At 53.5% G+C, this 20317-nt stretch overlaps 1 protein-coding gene across 2 annotated transcripts; it reads left to right on the top strand.

Moving 5' to 3' along the window:
• Positions 1–313: 313 nt before the first annotated feature.
• PHLDB3 (pleckstrin homology like domain family B member 3) lies at positions 314–19925 on the top strand. Of its 2 annotated transcripts, none has more exons than XM_027620182.2 (16): positions 314–438; positions 930–1306; positions 1913–2095; positions 2337–2432; positions 3909–4037; positions 4290–4451; positions 5249–5359; positions 5522–5605; positions 5985–6095; positions 13098–13197; positions 13347–13437; positions 13524–13611; positions 13760–13816; positions 17570–17789; positions 18405–18490; positions 19503–19925. In XM_027620182.2, the coding sequence occupies exons 2-16, from the start codon at positions 1055–1057 to the stop codon at positions 19635–19637; spliced, it is 1905 nt and encodes a 634-aa protein (XP_027475983.2). In that variant the 5' UTR covers positions 314–438; positions 930–1054; the 3' UTR covers positions 19638–19925. The 2 variants fall into 2 exon arrangements, with proteins under 2 accessions (XP_027475983.2, XP_027475982.2); XM_027620181.2 differs by having other exon boundaries at positions 13503–13611.
• Positions 19926–20317: the final 392 nt, after the last annotated feature.

The following is a 20317-nucleotide window of genomic DNA, read 5'->3' as shown; positions in this document are numbered from 1 at the left end:
CCGGTCGGAGCCCTTCTAAAGGGCTCATTAGAGGGAGAGGCCCCTATCTCCATTCCCCGCTTCCTTTCAGGATTCCCGGGGTTGGGGCATTAGGGAGACGCTTATACATAGGTGACGAAGACGCCTAGCCCTCCAGGGGGCAGGAACGGGGCGGGGGGCGCTGGAGGCAGAGTGAGGGGTCGCGATGCTGGCTTTTCCGAGGGTGGGGCCGGTGGGGCCGGGATGGCCGGATGCCGTGGCCGCGGGCGGGGCAAACTGGTCGCTCCCTCCTCCCTCGGAGAGCTGTTGGACCTGTTGTCCCCCCCCTCCACTTCCGGGCTGCTGGGGAGGGGGACAGAGTAGCTTCTCTCTCCTCCCTCTTCCCTAGCCACCTGTCCCGCAGACAGAAAAGGCAGCGCCGAGAGCGCTGAGCGACCAAGCACGCCGAAGCCTGAGCCGGTGAGGGGGCCGGGGCTGCGGGGGAGGAGGGAGCTGAAGACGGCCTTCTGGGCTCCCAGGAGTGGAGGGAGGCTGGAGTTTGGGAATCTAGCCCCGGGACGAGCAGAGGACGCAGACTCTTGGTTTGCTCAGGGAGGGAAAGTAGGAGCCCCGACTCCTGGTTTTCTGAGTGAGACGGCATGGACGCTGCTCCCCCCTACAGTAGTGTCGGAGCCAAGTCTACCAGCCTCGGGAAAGGAGGGAGTCCCGGAGGGAGAAGGAGATGGGGTCGCTGTAGGGTGCTCCAAGGGATTGTGGGGGGTTGCTGGGAGGGTACAAGGCTCGACACCTGGGTAGGAGGGAGAGGCCAGTAGGGGGCGTGCGAAGACCCCCCCAACTCAAATTCCGGTCCGGCCTTCGGGGGTGTGGCGCCCTGGGAGCCATCGAACTCCGCCCCTAGAAACTCCAGGCCACGCCCCCGGAGCGCTCAGTTCCAGGCTTTGATCTCTTAGGCCCCGCCCCTGGAGCGCGTTCCGAGCGCCGGAGTCCTCTGGAGCCTCCTGGGTCGCATCCTCACGCTGCCAGGCCACGCCCCCGGAACTCGGGCCCGCCCACTCCGCTGGAGCACCAAGCGGCCATGGGGACGCCGAGCGGCCGGGACGAGGGGTGCCAGCCGCCTCCGGTCCCGGAGGGCGACGCGGAGGTCCTGCCCCAAGGGGCTGCGCAGCCCCAGGTGCACCCCGAGGACCCCCACGAGCCGGAGGCTCCCGAGGCCCCGGAGGAGCCCCAGGGAGTGAAGGAGCTTCCGAGCGGCCGAGGAGCTGAGCAGCAGGCTGAGGAAGAGGAAGAAGTGGAAGAAGGCAGCAGCACGGAGAGCAGCCGCGACGCGGTGAGGGACCTGGAGGGCGAAGGAGGGGGCCACGGGGGGCCCAGACAGACAGACGCTAGCGGGTGACAGAGCCACAGAGGGACGGGTATAGAGAGACCAGATAGAGACCTGGACACAGGGAGACCGAGAGACAAGGGAACCAAAGAGACAGAGACACAAAAAGACCAGAGACAGAGCCTCGGAGAGATGGGGATAGAGACACGGACAGAAACCCAGAAACAAAGGACAGAGATGCGCAGAAGGGAAATACTCTGAAAGCGAGAGAGACCTAGCGATTCAGAGATAGAGACAGATCCTGAGTCGGAGAGACAAAACCCAGAGAAACGGGGGAAAGACTCAGAGCGACCCGGGGAGAGGGAGAGAGATCCGGGTCTACCCAGAACCTGGGTAGCGAAACAGGGACCTTCCTTGAGTCGGCTACGTGCGCCTCCTGCCCGGCCCGGGGGGGCTCCCGCACCTGCACCCTCCCCCACTTGAATAAACGGGCATGGCGACTGACTGGGGCTGATCAGACCCCCAGACCCGAGAATGGGGTGGGGAACGAACCTGCCTGAAGACGGCGGTGGCGAGGTCTCTCCTCTTGAACACGCCCCTCTCCGACCTCAGGGGGAGGCTCCGCCCCCAGCACAGACCCCGGCCACGCCCCCCGCATCCACCCAGCCTGGGGAGGGGGTGCGAGGGGCGGCGCGGCGGCTTCGAGAACAGCAGCTGGAGGCACTGACCCGCGTGGCCCTGATGGAGCAGCGGGTGAAGGAGCTACAGCGCCAGAGGAAGGAGCTGAGGATCGAGGTGAGGCTGCGGCCCTCGTGGGCAGTCTGGACCCCAGCTCAAGGGGAGCCCTCCAAGCCAGGCTCCCGGGCCTTGCTTCCAGCGGGATCCCACCCTTAGGCCTCCAGCCCTATCCTCCCTCCCTCCGAATCCAGGACCCCAGACTCCCAGGCACCCCACTTGGACCCAGGCGTCCGAGTGCCCAGCCTCCTCCTTCCTCGGACCCGGACCTCCGGGCCCCAGCCGTACCTTCTCCCCACAGATGGAGGTGGAAGTGGCCCTTCTGCGGGGCGAGCTGGCTGGGGAGCGGGTGGCTGCCCGGCGCGAGGAGGAGCAGCTCCGGGAGCTGCTGGGACAGGTCAGTTTCTCCTGGGCGATCTTCACCGTCAGTTTCCTTGTCATCGGACCGAATTCCTGGTGGTGCTCCTGGGACCTGAGCCCCAGGGTTGTCCCCAAATGGGGATCCTTGGGCTGCGGGAGTGAGGGGTGGGCAGATGCTTCTTGTTTTCCTTCTCCCTCCCCCACCATGGTTCTGGGACCTCTTCCCTTGGTCCTCTCTCTTGGCTCTTTAACTGTCATCTTGTGAAAAACGGACGAACAGAATAGTCAGTCGGGTGGCTCCGTGGTGTGCTCACCAGCTTCAGCAGTAATCAGTCTTCCGTTCTTGTTTCATATCCCCCAGTTTGCTTCCCTCTGCCCCCGTCTTAAAAGCCAGTGCCAGACATGATATTGTCTGTAAACTCTTTAACAACCTGTTCACTCTTCAGGTCTGATAAGGAAACAGGGATGGTGTGTTTAAAAATGGGGCCTTGGGGCGCCTGGGCGGCTCAGTCGTTAAGTGTCTGCCTTCAGCTTGGGTCCTGATGGTCCTGGGGTCGAGCCCCACATCCGGCTCCCTGCTCAGCGGGGAGTCCGCTTCTCCCTCTCCCACTCCACTCCTTCTGTTCCCTCTCTTGCTGTCTCTCTCTCTGTCAAATAAATAAAATCTTTAAAAATAATAATAATAAAAATAAAAGCAGGGGCCGAGCTCTACACACCTCCCTCTCTCTCACCCCCAAACCTGTGGTCAGTCAACATGTCCCGTCTTTTCTGCTCCCTGAACCTCTGCCTCTCGTCCTTCCAGTGCCCCAGGATAAGGGCTCCTCAGCCAGGCTGGCCCAACCAGACAGGAGCTGCGCCAAGCCTGCCTTTCTCTGTCACCTCCCTCTGTGCTCCTCATCTCTACCCTCTGACCAGAGTTTACCCCCGAAACTTCCTGTGCTTTTCAACTGTGCGTTTGGGCTGCACTGTTCCCTCAGCCCAAAGTGCCCTTCCAGCTCCCTCTAGCTTGCGGGTCTAAATGTTCCCTGATTTTTGAGGCTTATCTTAAAATCCTCCCGTCCAGGAAGATGCTCTCCAGTCTCGGTTCCTGTAGTCTCTGTGTTTCACTGCCCTGATCGTCCCAGCCTGTACAAGAGTGAACTAGCAGGGGCGCCTGGGTGGCTCAGTCAGTTAAATGTCTGCCTTGGGCTCAGGTCATGATCCCAGGGCCCTGGGATCGAGCCCCACATCGGGCTCCCTGCTCAGCAGGGAGCCTCCTTCCTCCTCTCCCTTTGCTGCTTCCCCTGCTCATGCTCACGCTCTCGCTCTCTCTCTAATAAATAAATCTTAAAAAAAAGAAAAAAGAAAGAAAGAAAGAAAGTGAACCAGACAGACAGGGTCCCTGCAGTCTTGGAGCCGGCACCCAGGCAGGGTTCTGAGATCCAGCTAGCCTGGCCCGTGCTGGACTCTGTGTCTCTTCCTGTGTCCAGACTGGACTGGACTGAGAAGGCTGAGGGCCTGGCTGCTCTTTCAGGAACAGAGGCGGCTGAGCCAGGAGCGGGATCGAGTGGAGGGTCTTCGCCAAAGACTCCAGGAGGCCCAGAGACAGCTCGACTCCCAGCCGGAGGACCAGCGCGAGCGGCTCCTGCAGGGAGTACAGGAGGTGAGGGTCCTCCAGATCCTCTCCGGGACCTGGTATCCAGGCTGCTCTTTCCTCAGGCCCCAGACGTCCAGGCCCTCAGGCCCCTGTTCCCTCACCTAGGAGTTCAGGCCCCAGCCTTATAACTCCCAGGACTTGGGAGTCTAGGTCTTCAAGCCCCTCTTCCCTCCTTGCCCAGGACTCCTGGCCCCAGCCCACTTACCCCACGCCCCGCACCAGGATCCAGGCCTCCAGTGTTTGCATTCCCACCCCCAGATGAGGGAACAGCTGGATGTGGCCCAGCGTGCCTACGAGGACCTCGAGTTCCAGCAGCTGGAGCAGGAGAGCCGGCAGGAGGAGGAGGACCAGGACAGCCCTGGGGCCCGGGCGCTGGACCCCAAGGTCCAGGAACTCCAGGCCAGTGTGGCGCAGCACAGGGTGAGTCGGGCGGGGCTCGCCCTCCCTCTCTCCCTCCCTCCCTCCCTTGCCGCTGCCCTCTGACTCCTCCATTACTCCCTCTGGCCCTTTCTCTCATCCTTTCCCACCTGCCTCACCCTCTTCAGAAGAGTAACAACAATGATTGATGTTTATTGAGCATTTACTATGTGCCAGTCATGGTCCTAAATGTTTCATGAGTCCTTACTCATCAAATCTTTACAAGAATCTGGGCAGCCCAATCTGACTTCCCCCCCCCGCCCCCCCACTTTATAATGAAGAAACTGAAGGTCAAGGTGCTCAAGTGACCTTTTCCAAGATTGCTCAGTTTGTCCAGGGCGGAGCTGGGATCTGAACCTACTCGGTTCGGATGCCGGGCTCCTTTCTCCACCTCCATTTCTGGATCTTCTCCCTGTCACTCTCTCTTTTCCCTTCTGTCTGCACTTTGTCTCCTTGCTCACATCTTCCTCTTGGGGACTGTCTTGGTCCTTTTTTTTTTTATCTGTTCTAGTTGGTCTCTCTGTCCCTTTCCCTTTCTGTTCTCCGCAACTCTCTCTGGGTCTGTCCATCAGCTCCTCCACCACCCCCCGCAAGCCACCCCAGATGTCTTCCCGATCCCCAAAAGGGAAGAGGGCGCCAGGGAGCTTAACTCCCCACCCACTCATGGGCACCCAGGTCCTGGGGATCTCTGTTACGGGGTGCAGCAAACCCCAGGCTCTCGAGGAGGACTTGGCTCTGTGGGAGCCAGCTGGGAGCCCTGGGACAGCTGAGTAACCAGGGCTCTGGGCCGTGCCCCGCAGCGCCGGATCCAGGTCTTAGAGGAGCAGCTGAAGTCGCTCGGGGGGCAGATGGCAGCTGAGAGCAGGGGGCTGAGCCGGAAGAAGGACGAGGCTCTTCAGGCCCTGACGCAGGTGAGTTCTCCTGGGAGACCTGTCCGACTGTCCTCACATCCCTCTGGGGCAGTCCATCGCCACTCTGCACGCCAAGATGCCTGCCGGCACCAGGGAAGGCTGCCGGGACGGCCCATTCTGAGTCTGTGATGTGCTAGCCGGTGATAACTTGCTCTGCCTTAGGAGCGGAGCCGCCTGCTCAAGCTTAATTGCCTCCAGGGAACCCCAGGTGGAGACTTCTCTGAGTCCAACCAGGCCCTCACTAAGGTATGGGGACTTCATGCACCTGTCAGCCCCTCCGCCCTCCGACCCAGAAGTCCATCCCCCAGCCTCTTCCTCCGCCCTCTGGAGTCCAGGCCCACAGACCCCCTTTTCCCTTGGGATCCACAGTTCTCAGCCCCTAAACCCTTTTACCTTTGGGACCCAGGAGTTTGGGCCCCCAGCCCCTCCCCCTCAGTGAACCTGTGGTCTCGCCCACAGTCCTTGCTCCCCTAAGACCACAGTCCAGCTCCCTTGTGACCTGGAGCCTTTGTTTTTCCATCTGAGAAATGGGCCGACACTGGAGACGAGGACCAGAGCTCCCGGGAACAGGTGGGCCCTCTGTGATCCTTCCAGCTCCTGTTAACCTTCAACCCCTCTCCTGAAGCTCCTGTTCACCCAGAAGACAGACCGCCAGCTGCTGGTGCTCCAGGACCCCGCCACCCACACTGCCTCTACCACTTCCTCCTGCCTCTTCTCGGTCCACAGCTCCCTGCAGGTACCTTGGCTCCCCCGCACCACTGTCTCGATGTCACTCACATCTCCAGAACTTGCCCTGTGGCTTTCTCCGCCCTGGGGGCCTGGGGGAGAGGGAAGGATGAACGAGGGCTATTTTGATTTTTATTAGGCTCAAGCTTTACTTACTGATTTTCTTTCTTCTGCCTAATACCCCACCACTCCCCTGGCAGAATGGGACTGGGTGCACCCAGCAGTAAATTTGAAAAGCAGCCAAACAGGGCGTGTTTAGGATACGAAGGCCCCCTCTCTCCACCCCACGGGCCCACAACCTCCATCCCCAGCATGGCTACTTGTTTCTTTGGGACCCCTCCTTCCAGATCTCCTTGAGACTGGGGCGGGGGGGGTCCCCACTTATTAACGGGTTACAACATTCATTGTTACTAACTCTTTAAACTGAAACAGAAGTAGAGAGTGTCAGAGCCTGTTCAGGAGGCAGGGGGTGAATATTAGGTGAAGTTTTGTTTCAGTTTGTGTGGATGCTTGGTAAACACTTAGAAATTGGTAGCTGTTTTGTTTTTTTGTTTTTTTTTTAAGATCTTATTTATTTATTTGAGAGAGAGAGACACAGAGATAGGGAGAGAGAACAGGAGTGGGGAGGAGAGGGAGAAGCAGCCTCCCCACTGAGCAGGGAACCCGATGTGGGACTCGATCCCAGGACCCTGAGTCATGGCCTGAGCCGAAGGCAGATGCTTAACTGACTGAGGCACCCAGGCACCCCAAAATTGGTAGCTCTGATGCAAACTTTTTTTCAGAAATGTGTAGATAAGCTATTCATTGGCTTTGATTTTCTAATTAACGCTCTATCGTGGAGACTGTTTTGTATTGATCCATTTAGAGCTGCCTGGTCATTTTTAATGACTCTCATGGTAACACTATAAACAGGAAGAATATGACACCTGATATTTGTTGAGTCCTTAGAGTGTGCCAGGCACTGTTTTAAGTGACTCACACAGATTCGCTCAGTTGGTCTTTGCAACGATACTACCAGCTAGATTCTTGCGTCCATTTTATAGGTAAAGAAACAGAGGCAGAGAGGTGAAGGTATTTAAATAGCTAGAATACAGTGGGGCTGGGATTTGAACTAGGCACTGGTTTCAGTACTCTAACCGCTCCAGGCTCCCGGTGTGGTGGGGGTTGCACAGGAGTCTCCACTGGGCACTGACCCAGCCCTCCCTCTGCCAAAATGGGGATCCAAGGCTTTTGTAGTTTCAGCAATGCTGTTATGAACACCCGTGTGTGCATGTGTCCTTTTTCGTATACCTAATAATAATATTAGTTAATATTAATCATTACTAACGTATTGTCTGATGTCATATACCATGTAAAATATTACTAGAATATGTACTATATATTATTTCTTATTTATTAATTAATGTTAACCAATATTAATAACGATCATGATTTTGGAGAGCTTAAGGTAGGCCAGGGTCGGCTCTAAGCCATTTTATCATTTTTTTTTTAAGATTTTATTTATTTATTTGTCAGAGAGAGTAGAGAGCAAGCACAAGCAGGGGGAGCGGCAGGCAGAGGGAGAAGCAGGCTCCCCGCTGAGCAGGGAGCCCCACGAGGGACTCGATCCCAGGACCCCGGGATCATGACCTGAGCCACCCAGGCATCTCCCATTTTATCATTTTGAAGCATGGAGTTGCTATTATTTGGACGTGAGAAGCAGCCATATGTTGGCAGTGTGACGTGGTTCAACCTCCTATCTGTATCATGAAATCTATCTATAAAATGAAAATATTCCATTCTTTGCTCCGAGGAACCCCCAAGGTAGATCCCACTGTTGTGTGTAAAGGGTTTGCAGACTTCCCGTCTGGGAAATTCACTTTCCAGCTGGTTGCCCTAGGAGCCTGATAAAGGTGAAGGGTCAGCTGCATTGCCAGGCAACATGACTTATGATGAATATGACCCTTAGAAGTAAATTGCCGACCTATGAATACTTGCCGGGAAGCCGCATCCATTCCTGTGGAGTTGTTACCTGACTTATTGGCTCCCGCGGACCCTGTGCCCACAGCTGGGGATCCCGTACCCACCTGGCACCTGGGTGCCACCTCGGGGGCCGATCCGGACACTCTCCTGGGTGCTTTGCACCAGGCCACTCATTTAATCTTTGCATCAGCCACGCAGGGTGGTGGGACTAGTCACTCCCGAGTCACAGTCCCAGGAAGTGGCAGAGCTAGGTCTGGGCCAAGTCTGCCTGTTTTCCACGACCAGTGCCTTCCAGGAGGCCAGGGGGTCACAGGAATCCTTCAGAGTCCAGGTGGCCAGTGCCGCTGGCCCCAGCTCGGAGGGCACAGGAAGAACGCAGGGGGGATTTATTTACGTGGCCAGGTGAACACACACCAGTGGATGCCGAGTGTGTGAATTAACAAATGACTCCCCCTCGCTCCTCCTTCTCTCTCTCTCTCTCTCTCTCTCTCTCTCTCTCTCTCTCCCTCTCCCTCTCCCTCTCCCTCTCCCTCCCTCTCTCCCTCTCTCCCTCTCCCTCTCCCTCCCTCTCTCCCTCCAAGTCCCGTCAAGGCTCAAACTCCACCCCTTCTTTCCAGGATCAGGTGTTGCCCGAGCGAGTGTACAGACCCTGCTTGGGTTCAAATACCTGTTCTGCTGCTTCCTAGCTGGCTGAACTGAGATGCGTCTCTTTGCCTCAGTTTACTTAGCTGCCAAATGGGAATAATAACAGCGCCCACTGGTTGATGGCTACGGTGCTTAGCATGGTGCCTGGCACATAGGAGGTGTTTAGTGAATGTTCTGCCCTTACTCTGGTTATCATTACAATTATCAGGGTTATTATAATTATTAGTGCCCTTCTGCTACCCACTTCCACCCTCATCTCTGATTTTGTGACCCTAGACCAGCCTCTTTCCTGAATGTCTCCATCTTACTTTTTGTCTCCCAGAAGTCTCTTCCCCACACAACAGCCAGAATGATCCTGACCCCTCCTACTTCAATCCTCCCCCACCTAATGCTGTCAGTGATCCCCCGAGCCTCCTCACCTCAGCGAGCGGGTCCCTGCATGATCAGGCCCCTGCCCACCTCTCACCGCTGTCCCCTACATACGCTCTGCTTTAGCTGCAGGAGCCCTGACCTGCCAACGTTCCCTGTTTGCTCCTGCCTCAGGGCCTTTGCATTTGCTGATCCTTCTACCTGGAACACTGTTCCCCTCAATCTTCCCTGGCCCACTCTCATTCTTTGGGCCTTAGGGTCAGTGTCCAGAAGGCTGTCCCTAGTCTTCCAGTTGGAATCTGATCCTCTCCTAGGACACCTGATTCTCTTTGCTCACAGCTGTTTCTGATGATACAGTTATTTGTACGATGGCTTATTCAGTTCCTACAACATGAGCGCCATGCAGACGTTTCCTCTCCCAGGCATCTCAGGTCTCGAGCTAGGACGTGCTGGGGATAGCGGTTGAAGCAAGGAAAGAGTGAAGAGGCCCAGGGGCTCGGGACTCGGTGTCCTCCCTGCAGAGGGAAGTGAAACTTTGCCGACTCCCCGGGCTTCTAGAAGCTTCGGCGGCTCTGCAGGGTGCCAGGTATGCCGTGAGGCATGGCATGAACACTTGACAAATCCTGGCTGTTACTATTTTGTCCAACTTTTTTTTTTTTATTAAAGATAACACGCTTATAGAAAGTCACGTGGAACACACGCCCAGCTTAATTATTACATGGGAACATTCTGGAGCTGCCAGCTATGTCAGGAGGCAGTACTGACAGCCACTCCAGAAACACACCACATGCCCCTGAACAATGACCCCACCCGCCTCCCAGGGGAGGACCACTGGCCTGACGTTCCTAGCAATCTCTTCCTTACATTTCTTCAAAGTTCAATCCATTCAGCGTCTGTCCCTAAACACGATAGTTTACTCTTTTTTTTTTTTTTTGGTGGCAGTATATTTTAAGTCTTTATAGACTTCCCCTCTGTTTTCTTTTTTTGTCCCCCTTGCAACTTACTTGGTGAAGAAACCAGATGGCTGTCCTGTAGAGTTTCCCAGGCAGGGTTTGCTAATTGCGTCATGGGGGTCATTGTCACCTCTCTGCCTCTTCGTATTTCCCAGGAAGTTTGCTGCGGGGGCCTGAGCAGAGGCAGGGTCAGCATTTTGCAAACCTCGATGGGGGTGGTGTGCCTGTTTCTCTTTCTCTGGCATGGGTTCCTTCATCTGTTGGTCTAAGGAGAGGTCTCGAGTGGTAAAATTCCAATCTGTTATTCCTCCTTGGGGCGCCTGGGTGTCTCAGTCAGTTAAGCGTCTGCCTTTCTGCTCAGATCATGATCCCAGGGTCCTGGGATCGAGCCCTGCATCGGGCTTCCTGCTCAGCGGGAGGCCTGCTTCTCCCTCTGCCCCTCTACTTCTCTGCCCCACTTGTGCTCTCTCTCTCTCTCAAATAAATAAATAAAATCTGTTATTCCTCCTCATCTATTCATTAAAACATTCCCATAGAGAGAGACTTGCCTTCCTGGGTAACCAGGGGTATGTTTTTTGTACAAAATGCAGGACACATGCTTGCTGGTTTCACTTTATTCACCTGTCTTCAAAATAAAAGAGTTGCTTCGGTTGCATCCTTTCCAAGGTAACCAATTCGATTTTTCCTTTACTGTTGTCAACTCACAGATTAAATATATTTGATGAGTTGTGATCTATAGCAGTGAGTATCCTTATTGGTGCTCAAATTATGCAAGGTATTATTTTTATTATTTATTCTTTTTTTATTATCTTTTAAGTAATCTCTACACCCAACATGGGACTTGAACTCACAACCGTAAGATCAAGAGTCGCACGTTCTTCCCACTGAGCTGTCTACATGCCCCATTTCTATTCTTTGTTATCCATGCAGAGTTGGGTTTTTTTTCTTTTTTAAAAGTCAGTTTTATTTCTTTCTTTATTACTCTCAAATAAGAGTATTATTATAAATTATAACTTACTCTCAAATTTTCATCTTTGGTAACTTTTTATTTTAAAATAATGTAAGACTTACAGAAAAATTGCAGAAATAGTAGAAAGAATACTTGTGTATGTGGATTTCAGATTCTGTAATTAACATTTTACCACACTGGACATTTGCTTTATTACACTCTCTCTGTACATAAACACACACACACACACACGCACGCACACACACACATGCACACACATTTTATTATTCTCTCAAAGCGTGATTTCCCCTTACCCCTAAATACGTCTCCATTTATTACCCAAGGTCAAGGCCGCTCTCTTACATAACCACACTGCAGTGATCAAATTCAGTTCTCAAACTAACGTTGAGATAATATTATTGAAATAACCAGATCTTATTCATATTTTGTCAGCTGTGCCCCTATTGTTTTTTTTTTAAGACTTTTTATTTATTTATTTGAGAGAGACAGAGAGAGCACGAGAGGGGGGAGGGTCAGAGGGAGAAGCAGACTCCCTGCGGAGCAGGGAGCCCGATGCTGGACTCCGTCCCGGGACTCCGGGATCATGACCTGAGCCGAAGGCGGTCGCTCAACCGACTGAGCCACCCAGGTGTCCTATTATTTTTTTATAAAGATTTTATTTATTTATTTGAGAGAGAGCATGAGAGGGGGGAGGGTCAGAGGGAGAAGCTGACTCCCCGCTGAGCAGGGAGCCCGATGCGGGACTCGGTCCCGGGACTCCCGGTTCATGACCTGAGCCGAAGGCTGTCGCTCAACCAACTGAGCCACCCAGGCGCCCATCTTTTTTTTTTTTTTTTAAAGATTTTATTTATTTATTTGAGAGAGAGAGCATGAGGGGGGAGGGTCAGAGGGAGAAGCAGACCCCCGCTGAGCAGGGAGCCCGATGCGGGTTGATCACGGGACTCCAGGATCACGACCTGAGCCGAAGGCGGTCGCTCAACCGACTGAGCCACCCAGGCGCCCCTGGGCCCCTCTTGTTTTTTCTAGCAAAAACAAACCAAAACAAAGCCCCTGTTTTTTTTTTTTTCTGGCCCAGGAGAACAGGATGTATTTGGTTGTCAGGTTTATTTTTTTAAAAAGCCAACATTCCCCTCATTCCAAGTTGGAGGGTATGGCAGGATATTCAGAGAGATGACACTTCCCTCGTTGTCTCCATCCACTGTGTTCACCTTCTGGGGGCAGCCCCGGGTTACCGGTTTCTCGAGTCTTCTCGGAGCTATCCAGTGCTTATACAGTCTGTCGTGAATACACTTTTGTCATCTTTTTATGCAGAGCTAGAATATTCTTCATGCTGCTGTGCACTTGATTTTATCTTGGAGATTATTCTCTGTCTGGATAGAGAAAGCATCCTTCTCTTACACGCCGGAGAGCCTTCTGGGCTGTGGACGATGACCGGTTTATACACTCCGCCTCCCTCTGATGGGCGCTTAGGTCGTTCTCTGGCCTTTGCAGGGCATCACCTCAAACTCAAGTCATTTTGTACATGGATGAGTGTCGTCCATAGGATATAGTCCTAGAAGTGGAGCTGGGGCTCAAACGTTTCGGCATTTGCCATTTTAAAAATACAGAAAGCCAAAGTGGCCGCTGTGAAAGTTATTCCAGTGGAAACCTCCCCCTCCCCCAGCATTGTGGGGAGAGCCAACGTGGTAGGCTTTTTTTTTTTTTTTTTAAGTTTTATCGAGATATAATTGACCTACACTACACTTCACTCGTTTGAAGTGTACAATTCAGTGGGTTTTTGTATATTCACGGAGTGGTGCAGCTGTCCTCACACTCCATTTTAGAGCATATTCATCACGCCCAGAAGAGCCCTGCATCCTCCAGCTGTCCCCGCTCAGCCCCCCTCCTCCCCCCGAGCCCTGGCAACCACTCATCTCCTTCCTGTCTCTGGGGCTGCCCATTCTGCACACTGCCCTGCGCGGGCCTGTGTGCCTAGCTGCTTCCACCCAGCATCGTGTTTACAGTAGCTTTCTGATCTGAGCCAAGGAACCGCTGGGTTTTCCTTGGCAGCCCTCCGACTGGCAGTCGAGATTGAGCCCCTTCTCCCATATGCACGGGCCTTGTGTGTTTTCAGGGCTCCATCGGCCTCCAGAGGACTGGAAGCCTGCCCCGGAAGAGGGGAGAGAGAGCAAGCCAGAGGGGCTCCCCCCGACCTCTGTCCCTCCACTACACTGGTGAGGGTCCCTCCCAGTCCTGCGGACCTCCTTCCCCGTCACCGCCCTTCCCGTAGCAGGGATGGAGGAATCCGGGTGCCTGTGGGTAGAGGCGGAGGGGCTTGGACAAGGGAGAATCCTGCCCCCTAGCCCCAGCCCTTCTTCCCCAGGACCCCTCGAGGCCTCGGCCCTCCCACCAGCCTCAGGAGACTCTGGAAGACACCCGCTCTATCAGCTGCTGAACAGTGGCCCTGGGAATAGGTGAGATGTCGGGGAGGGAGAAGGTGGGGACGTAGGAAGAGGCCGGGCCACTGTAACCCGCCCAGGTCTCTGTTCCCTCCTCCCAGCTGTGGGGCCCTCCATCCAGACCTTGCCCGCATGGAGCGGCTCCTGCAGCAGGCTGTGGCAGAGAGGGAGCGACTGCTCAAGGCCAGGGTGAGACCCCAGGCCCTCCTCCTTACGGTCGGGAGCCCCTCCTCCAGCCCCCCTCCTCCCTCAGACCCGGGAACCCAGTACGTTTTCCCCTTCTCCCCACTTCTTATTGCTTAGCATCCTCATTGACTCCTTCATCCTCACCCCACAGGAAGGGATGAGAAGAAGCAAAGAAGGTTCCTCAGGCCCTGCGGTACCTGCCATCATGGTCAGTCCACCCCTGCCCTCAGCCCCACCTCCCTGTTCTGTTTCTGCCCCAGTCTCTGCTCTTTCTTCTCTCAGCCTCTCCTCTCCTCCAAAAGAAAAGTGTCTGGGGCTTGGCCGGGGGCGTGGGGGGGTGACTAAAAAGGCCTGGTTTCTGTTCCCATTATGGTTATCTATATCCATGGCATGTCCTCGGGTAATATGCTCTACTTCTCTGTGCCTCAGTTTCCTCTTCTATAAATGGGTGATAAAGTCAGCAGTTACTGTAAAATGAGGGCAATGATATGCTGGTTTCAATTCAAATTTGATTCAGAATCACTTAAAACATTTAAAAATTTGATTCTTTTAAAAATCTTCATTATACAAATATTCAAGCACATGCAGAGGTAGAATAGATTGGTAAGCCCCCGTGTACCCACCACGCAGCTTCAATGATTACCAGTCTTTCTTTTTTTTTTTTTTAAGATTTTTATTTATTTTTAGTAATCTCTATACCCACCGTGGGGCTCAAACTCACGAACCCAAGAACAAGAGTCACAGAGTCGCACGTACCCTCTACCAACTGAGCCAGCTGGGCTCTCCAGTGATTATCAGTCTCAAATCTTGTCTTAGTTGCCAACTTTGTTGTACTGATCCCTCACCTACTTCCCATGCTGCACTGGAATATTTTAAAGCAAAATCCAGATATTGTATCATTTCCTCCATACCTCACTGTGTATCTCCGATAGATAAGTTTTCTGTTTAACGAAACAAAAATGCCATTGCCATACTTTAGGAGATGATTAATAATTCTGTTACATCCTAATATGTGATCCACATTCACATCTCCCTAATTGTCTCTGAAATGTCTTTTTATGGTTGGCTATTTGAATCTGGATCCAAGAAAGTACACATAATGTATTTAAAATGTCTTCTAAATCTCTGAGATGAAGCGTCCTCCCTCCCTACTTTAAAAAAAAAAAATGCCATTTATTTGTGGGGAAAAATATTGAGTCATTTATCCTGCAGAGTTTTGCACATTCTGGATTTAGCTGACAGCTCCTTATTAAAATTTTATTTTTACCCCTGCTAATAGCATGAATACATTTTTGTTATAACAAATGCTATTGAATTTGGGGAAGTGAGGGTCTCCCTGTTGTACCTCAGGAGGCACAAGTGTTTCCTCTTGTTGAAAAGGCTTCAGATCTTTTTTTTAAAAGATTTTATTTATTTTATTAGAGAGAGAGAGAGAGAGTACGAAAGGGGGGAGTGGCAGAGGGAGAAGCAGGCTACCCGCTGAGCAGGGAGCCCGATGTGGGGCTCGATCCCAGGACCCTGGGATCATGACCTGAGCCGAAGGCAGACGCTTAACCGACTGAGCCACCCAGGCAACCCCCTTCGAGTCTTTTTGAATACTTTTCCACATACACTGATCAAATCCTTTTTTGTGAATTCATTTTTCCCATAAGCCAGCACATTGTTCTCAGTCTGCTTTTTGTTTTCTCAACCATCTGTCCTTTCCTTATTATTATTATTATTTTAATATTTCCTTTATTGAGTGCCTACTGTGTGGCAGGCCCAGGGTCACAACCCAAATAACAATCCCTGCCCTGGGGGAAGCCGGCATTTAGAGGCAGATGGACAGAAAAAGCAGCTTCAGTAAGTGAAATTTTAAGTAGCCTGTCAGGTGCTGATAAGCAGCAGGGAGTAAAATAAAGCAGGCAGGGCAGTGGAGCCTTCCGGGCTGCCAGGCATAAGCTCTACCTCATTAAAAATGAAGCACTCCTGCTTTGGAGCATCATTTATTAAACAGTCTCCTGCTCTGTCCGCCCCCGCCCCCGCCCCCGCCCCCGTTTCACCCCAAGCTGCTTTCTTGTGCGCACGCGCAAGTGTTTCTCTGGGATTCGCACCTAGAAGCGCAGTCGCGGGATTGGAGAACCTGACCTCGAGCTCGTCCTTGAAAACAGTCCTGTGAGGAGGGTACTGTGATAGCCCCCGAATTTCAGTGATGGGGAAACTGAGGCTCCGAGAGGGGCAGGGGTTCCGTGGGGGTGACATGGTGGGCGACGGTGGAGTCGAGAGTCCCGAGCCCACTGGCTCTCCTGGATTGAAGCCTCCGTTCTGCCATGTCCTACCTGGGTGACCTTGGTGAGCCACTTCCTCTCTAGAAGCCTCAGTTGCCTCATCTGGCAAATGGGGACAAGAGATAGGGGTTTTTTTTGTTTGTTTGTTTTTTGTTTCTGGAGAGGAAAGTGTCCTCTGTGATCACTGTGATCACTTGGCACAGTGCCCGACAGGGAGTGGGACCTTTCATACACATTGGTGATCCTTAGTGTAACTTTTAATTTGGCCACAGGACCCATAGAAGATTCCAGGCCCCAGTGGGTGCCCTTTTAACTGCTAACTGCTCCTTCCCCTCCTATGCATCTCCCCTCCGCCTGGCTCTTCCCATCTCCATCCAGTGAGTCTCCTGTTTCTCGTCCTTCCTTGCCCTGGCCTCGCCTCTGTTTTCTCAGCCCTTGATACCGTGTGGTCCGTGGACCAGCAGCTTTGGTGGCCCGGGAGCTTGTTGGACCTGCAGAACCTCCCCCAACCCCTGACTGAACCCGAGGCTGCATTTTAACAAAATCCCTCGTGGGTCTGCCTATCCACTCAAGTCTGAGGCACACTGCGCTGAGCCTCAGTGTGACCACGGGGATCATTACCGTTCTTTGCAGGGATCAGAACAGGTGCAATCAGGCTGGGCCTCATACACACTGGACACTTTCATTGCCTTGGTTCTCCCCTTTCTGGTCTGAGATGACACTCTGCTGGCGAGTCCTGGCTCGGTCAGCTCTCGCTATGTAACTTGGGCCTAGTGACTTAACCTCTCTGAGTCTTGCTTTCCACATCTGTAAAATGGGAGTAATGATGTACATACCTCCCCCACACACACACTTTTTTTTTTTAACTTACCTCCCAAGAGAGTTTGAGAGGGCAGAGGGATTACACCTATAAAGTGCTTCGCACAGGAAATAATCACTGATTTCATCACAACAAGAATAACAACAACAATAATGGAAACCACTCTCATGTAGGGATCACTTACTTGGTCCCTGTTTCACAGTATATGAGGGTCCCACTGGGCTCCCTCACTTCTCTGCCATACCTCTTGTGCTTCAGGGTGAGCTCTGGGGGCAGGAAGACCTGGGTTTGGGTTTCAGCTCTACCCCCTAGAAGCTCTGGGTGACCTTGGGTGGATCATTTTACCTTCTTCCCTTTTTTTTTTTTTTTTTTTAGATTTTACTTATTTATTTGACAGAGAGAGAGAGAGAGAGAGAGAGATCACAAGTAGGCAGACAGGCAGGCAGAGGGAGAGGGAGAAGCAGGCTCCCCGCCGAGCAGGGAGCTCAATGTGGGGCTCGATCCCAGGACCCTGGGATCATGACCTGAGCCGAAGGCAGAAGCTTAACCAACTGAGCCACCCAGGCGCCCCTCATTTTACCTTCTTGTACCTCAGTTTGCTCATCTGTAAAATGGGGCTCCCAGTAGCCCTGTCCCAGGGGCAATCATGGGGAGTCAAATTGTTGCTGCTAGTAAGACGGGGACACGGTGTCCTAGTCACTGAGTGGAACTGCCAGAATCATTCTTACGATTGGCATGGTTTATATGGCTGGTTAAAGGCTGTGGCTGGCCCCCCAGGGAAGCAGGAGAGCAGGACCCCCCCACCCCCCGGGCTGCTGGACCACCCCCTCCCTGATGCTTTGATGTCAGCTGCCCCCTTCTCTTCCCTCCCCAGGCCCCGCCCACGCCCCCACCCCGCCCCCCAAGCCCTCGGGTCTTGGATCTCCGGCAGCACCTGGAACGCTGGGGCCACAGTCCCGAAAGCTGCCCGCACCTAAGGGTGTCGGGAGGCTGCTGCCGCGGAACCTTGGTGAAGATGGGTGGCCGCATAAAGACCTGGAAGAAGCGGTGGTTCTGCTTCGACCGCCAGGCCCGCCGTCTGGCCTACTATGCCGGTAAGCCCGGCCTGGCCACCTGGGACCTTGGGCCCCCAGGACCCTGGAAGTGGCCCCTCCGGAGGCCTTCCCCACCAGACACCTAAGAGACCCGGCCCCCTGTCCCCTTCTCGCTCAGGCCCACGAGTCTGGATCCCCAGCCCTGTTAGCGACCCAGAATCCAAATCCCCAGCCCTCCTCGGTGACATGGGTAACACTTTCGTACAATTCTGGCTCCCCAAACCCCGTTTTTTCCTAAGATACCTGGAAGGAATATGAACCGGCATTGTCCTCGCCCTCCCTGCACCCTCAACACCCAGGAGTCCAGGCCCCTCACCCTTCTCCCGGGCAGTCAGTGATTCAGAACCTCTCCTGAGTCTCTTTTCTTCTCCAGGACCAAGGCACTCAGGGACCTAGGATTCCAGCTCCCCAGACCCCATTCCCCAGTCTTGTCCAGTCTCCCTTCCAACCTCAACATTCACTCACCTCCCAACCAGGGTATCTTAGGGACCTCCAGACCCTGCCACCATTCCCTCACCCCAACACCAGTCTCAGGACTTGGGTCTAGCGACCCCTGCCCAGATACAGAGATGCACACCTCTCACTAGCTGTCTCCCCCTCATCTCCCTCCATTAGACAAGGAAGAGACCAAGCTCAAAGGCGTCATCTACTTCCAGGCCATCGAGGAAGTCTATTACGACCACTTACGCTGTGCCTTCAAGGTGAAGCCCCCGCTTGGTGCCCCCCCTGCCTTCCTGGTCAGAGCCCCCTGCAGTCAGACCCTAGCTTGCCCCTGGGTAGACCGCACCATCAGGGTCCTCCATCCAGCCCAGAAGGAGCCCACCGGGTCATTTCACTGCAGCGACCACAAATTAAGAGCTCAGTCCCTGGCTCGCAGCCACTGTTAACTTTTCTTGGAGCAAAAGATCGAGAGCAAAAATTTGGCAAGCTCTGAGGCCAAGCTGGGAATAAATGGACGAAGACGTCAGGGTAAGGATGGAGGCAGCCTGGGAGCATCTAGAAGAGGTGATCGTTTCTCAGCCTCTGCCCATAGTTGCCAAATGGGAATGGGCCACACGGTGTTACTTCATATTCTTTTGCCCTAAGGAACTCAGAAATTTGAAATTTGTACAAGTGCAGTGCCAGAAATCTAAATGTTGGCAACTGGTACGGTATTTAGAAAGCTCTGGGGAGCAACCGACTATGGCCTTTTAGAGCTTAGGTTGGAATCCCAGCTGTGGGACATCAGTAAAGTGACTTCCTTTAGCCAGCCTTCACTTTCTCACCTGCAAAATGGGCACAGTGTAACCCATTTTCTCAGACTTGAGAAGGTTAACAGAAAGTAATGAATGGGTCTAAGGGATTTACTCAATTCGGGGTTGGCAAGTAGCTACTTAATAAATGGAGTATAAATATTTGCTTTCTCCAGTTACAAACCAGGGGGACCTAGATTTGGGGGATGTGAATGCTTATATTTCTAATATAGAAGGTAGGCTAAAAAGGGGACATGGGTCTTCCTTCTAGATTTCTCCTGCTCCCCAAATCGTAAGCCCCCAAATGTTAATTCATTTAATCTTCATAACCCAATGAGGTAGGTAGCATTATTTAGGAAGGCAGATGGGGAAACTGATTCAGAGAGTCTAAGTAACTTGTCCAATGCCATACGGCACGTAAGTAGCAAGGCTGGGATTCGAACTCGTCTCTTAACCACCTTCATTCTGCTGCTTAACCCAGAGCCCCAACCCTCGCCTGACGTTCTGCGTGAAAACCTACGAACGCCTATTCTACATGGTGGCGCCCAGCCCGGAGGCCATGCGTATTTGGATGGACGTCATTGTGACAGCTGCTGATGAGAATCACGCCCCCTGAGGGGCCCCGCCCTCTTGGGGGCGTCCCGGCAAGGCTCCGCCCCCGCCGCGCCACCCGAGGCCCCGCCCGCTGCGGGAAGGGCTGGGTCCGCCCTTTTAGAACTTCCGGGAATCCTGCAGGTGCCGCGGCTCGGCGGGCCTGAGCCGTGGTGTTTTGGGCTGCAGGTGCCTTCCCGCGACGGGAAGCCAGCCCTTGGGGCCCTGCCCCGGGCAGAAGGAAGATTGCAGGGGCGGGAAGGAACTATTTATTGGTGCTCCTGCAATACTGAATTAAACACGGAGGAAGACAGTTGTTGCTGCTGTGTATTTCTGGCACAGGCGTCCCAGGGCCCCTTAGCCCCTAGGCAGGACATCCGAGTTATAGGTATCTCTGAGAGCCAAGCGTCCCACAGCCCGCTCTCCTCTCTTTAGGAATGGAGGCTTCAACATTAAGGTCAAGGCTCAGAGAGGGAGGTGGGGAAGCATGCGTCCTTAATCTTTGGCAATTTTGTTTTTTTAGTTTGTGCCCCCCCCCCCCGCACTTCCACCCTTTTTGACTTGACTGGGCTGTTGGCAATTTTGAAGAACTTCTAGGCTCCTGTCCCCCGGGCCTTGGCACATAATTATTCCCTCTGCCCTGTCCTTAAGCAGCTAGCTCCTCGTTCCTCAGGTCTTGGGGTGTCCCCTCCTCCAGGAAGCCTT

The sequence above is a fragment of the Zalophus californianus genome, chromosome 17, assembly GCF_009762305.2.
Source record: "Zalophus californianus isolate mZalCal1 chromosome 17, mZalCal1.pri.v2, whole genome shotgun sequence".
NCBI classification, from domain to species: domain Eukaryota; kingdom Metazoa; phylum Chordata; class Mammalia; order Carnivora; family Otariidae; genus Zalophus; species Zalophus californianus.
Note: the sequence above shows the minus strand (reverse complement) of the source record. Positions and strands in the feature narration are given on the sequence as shown.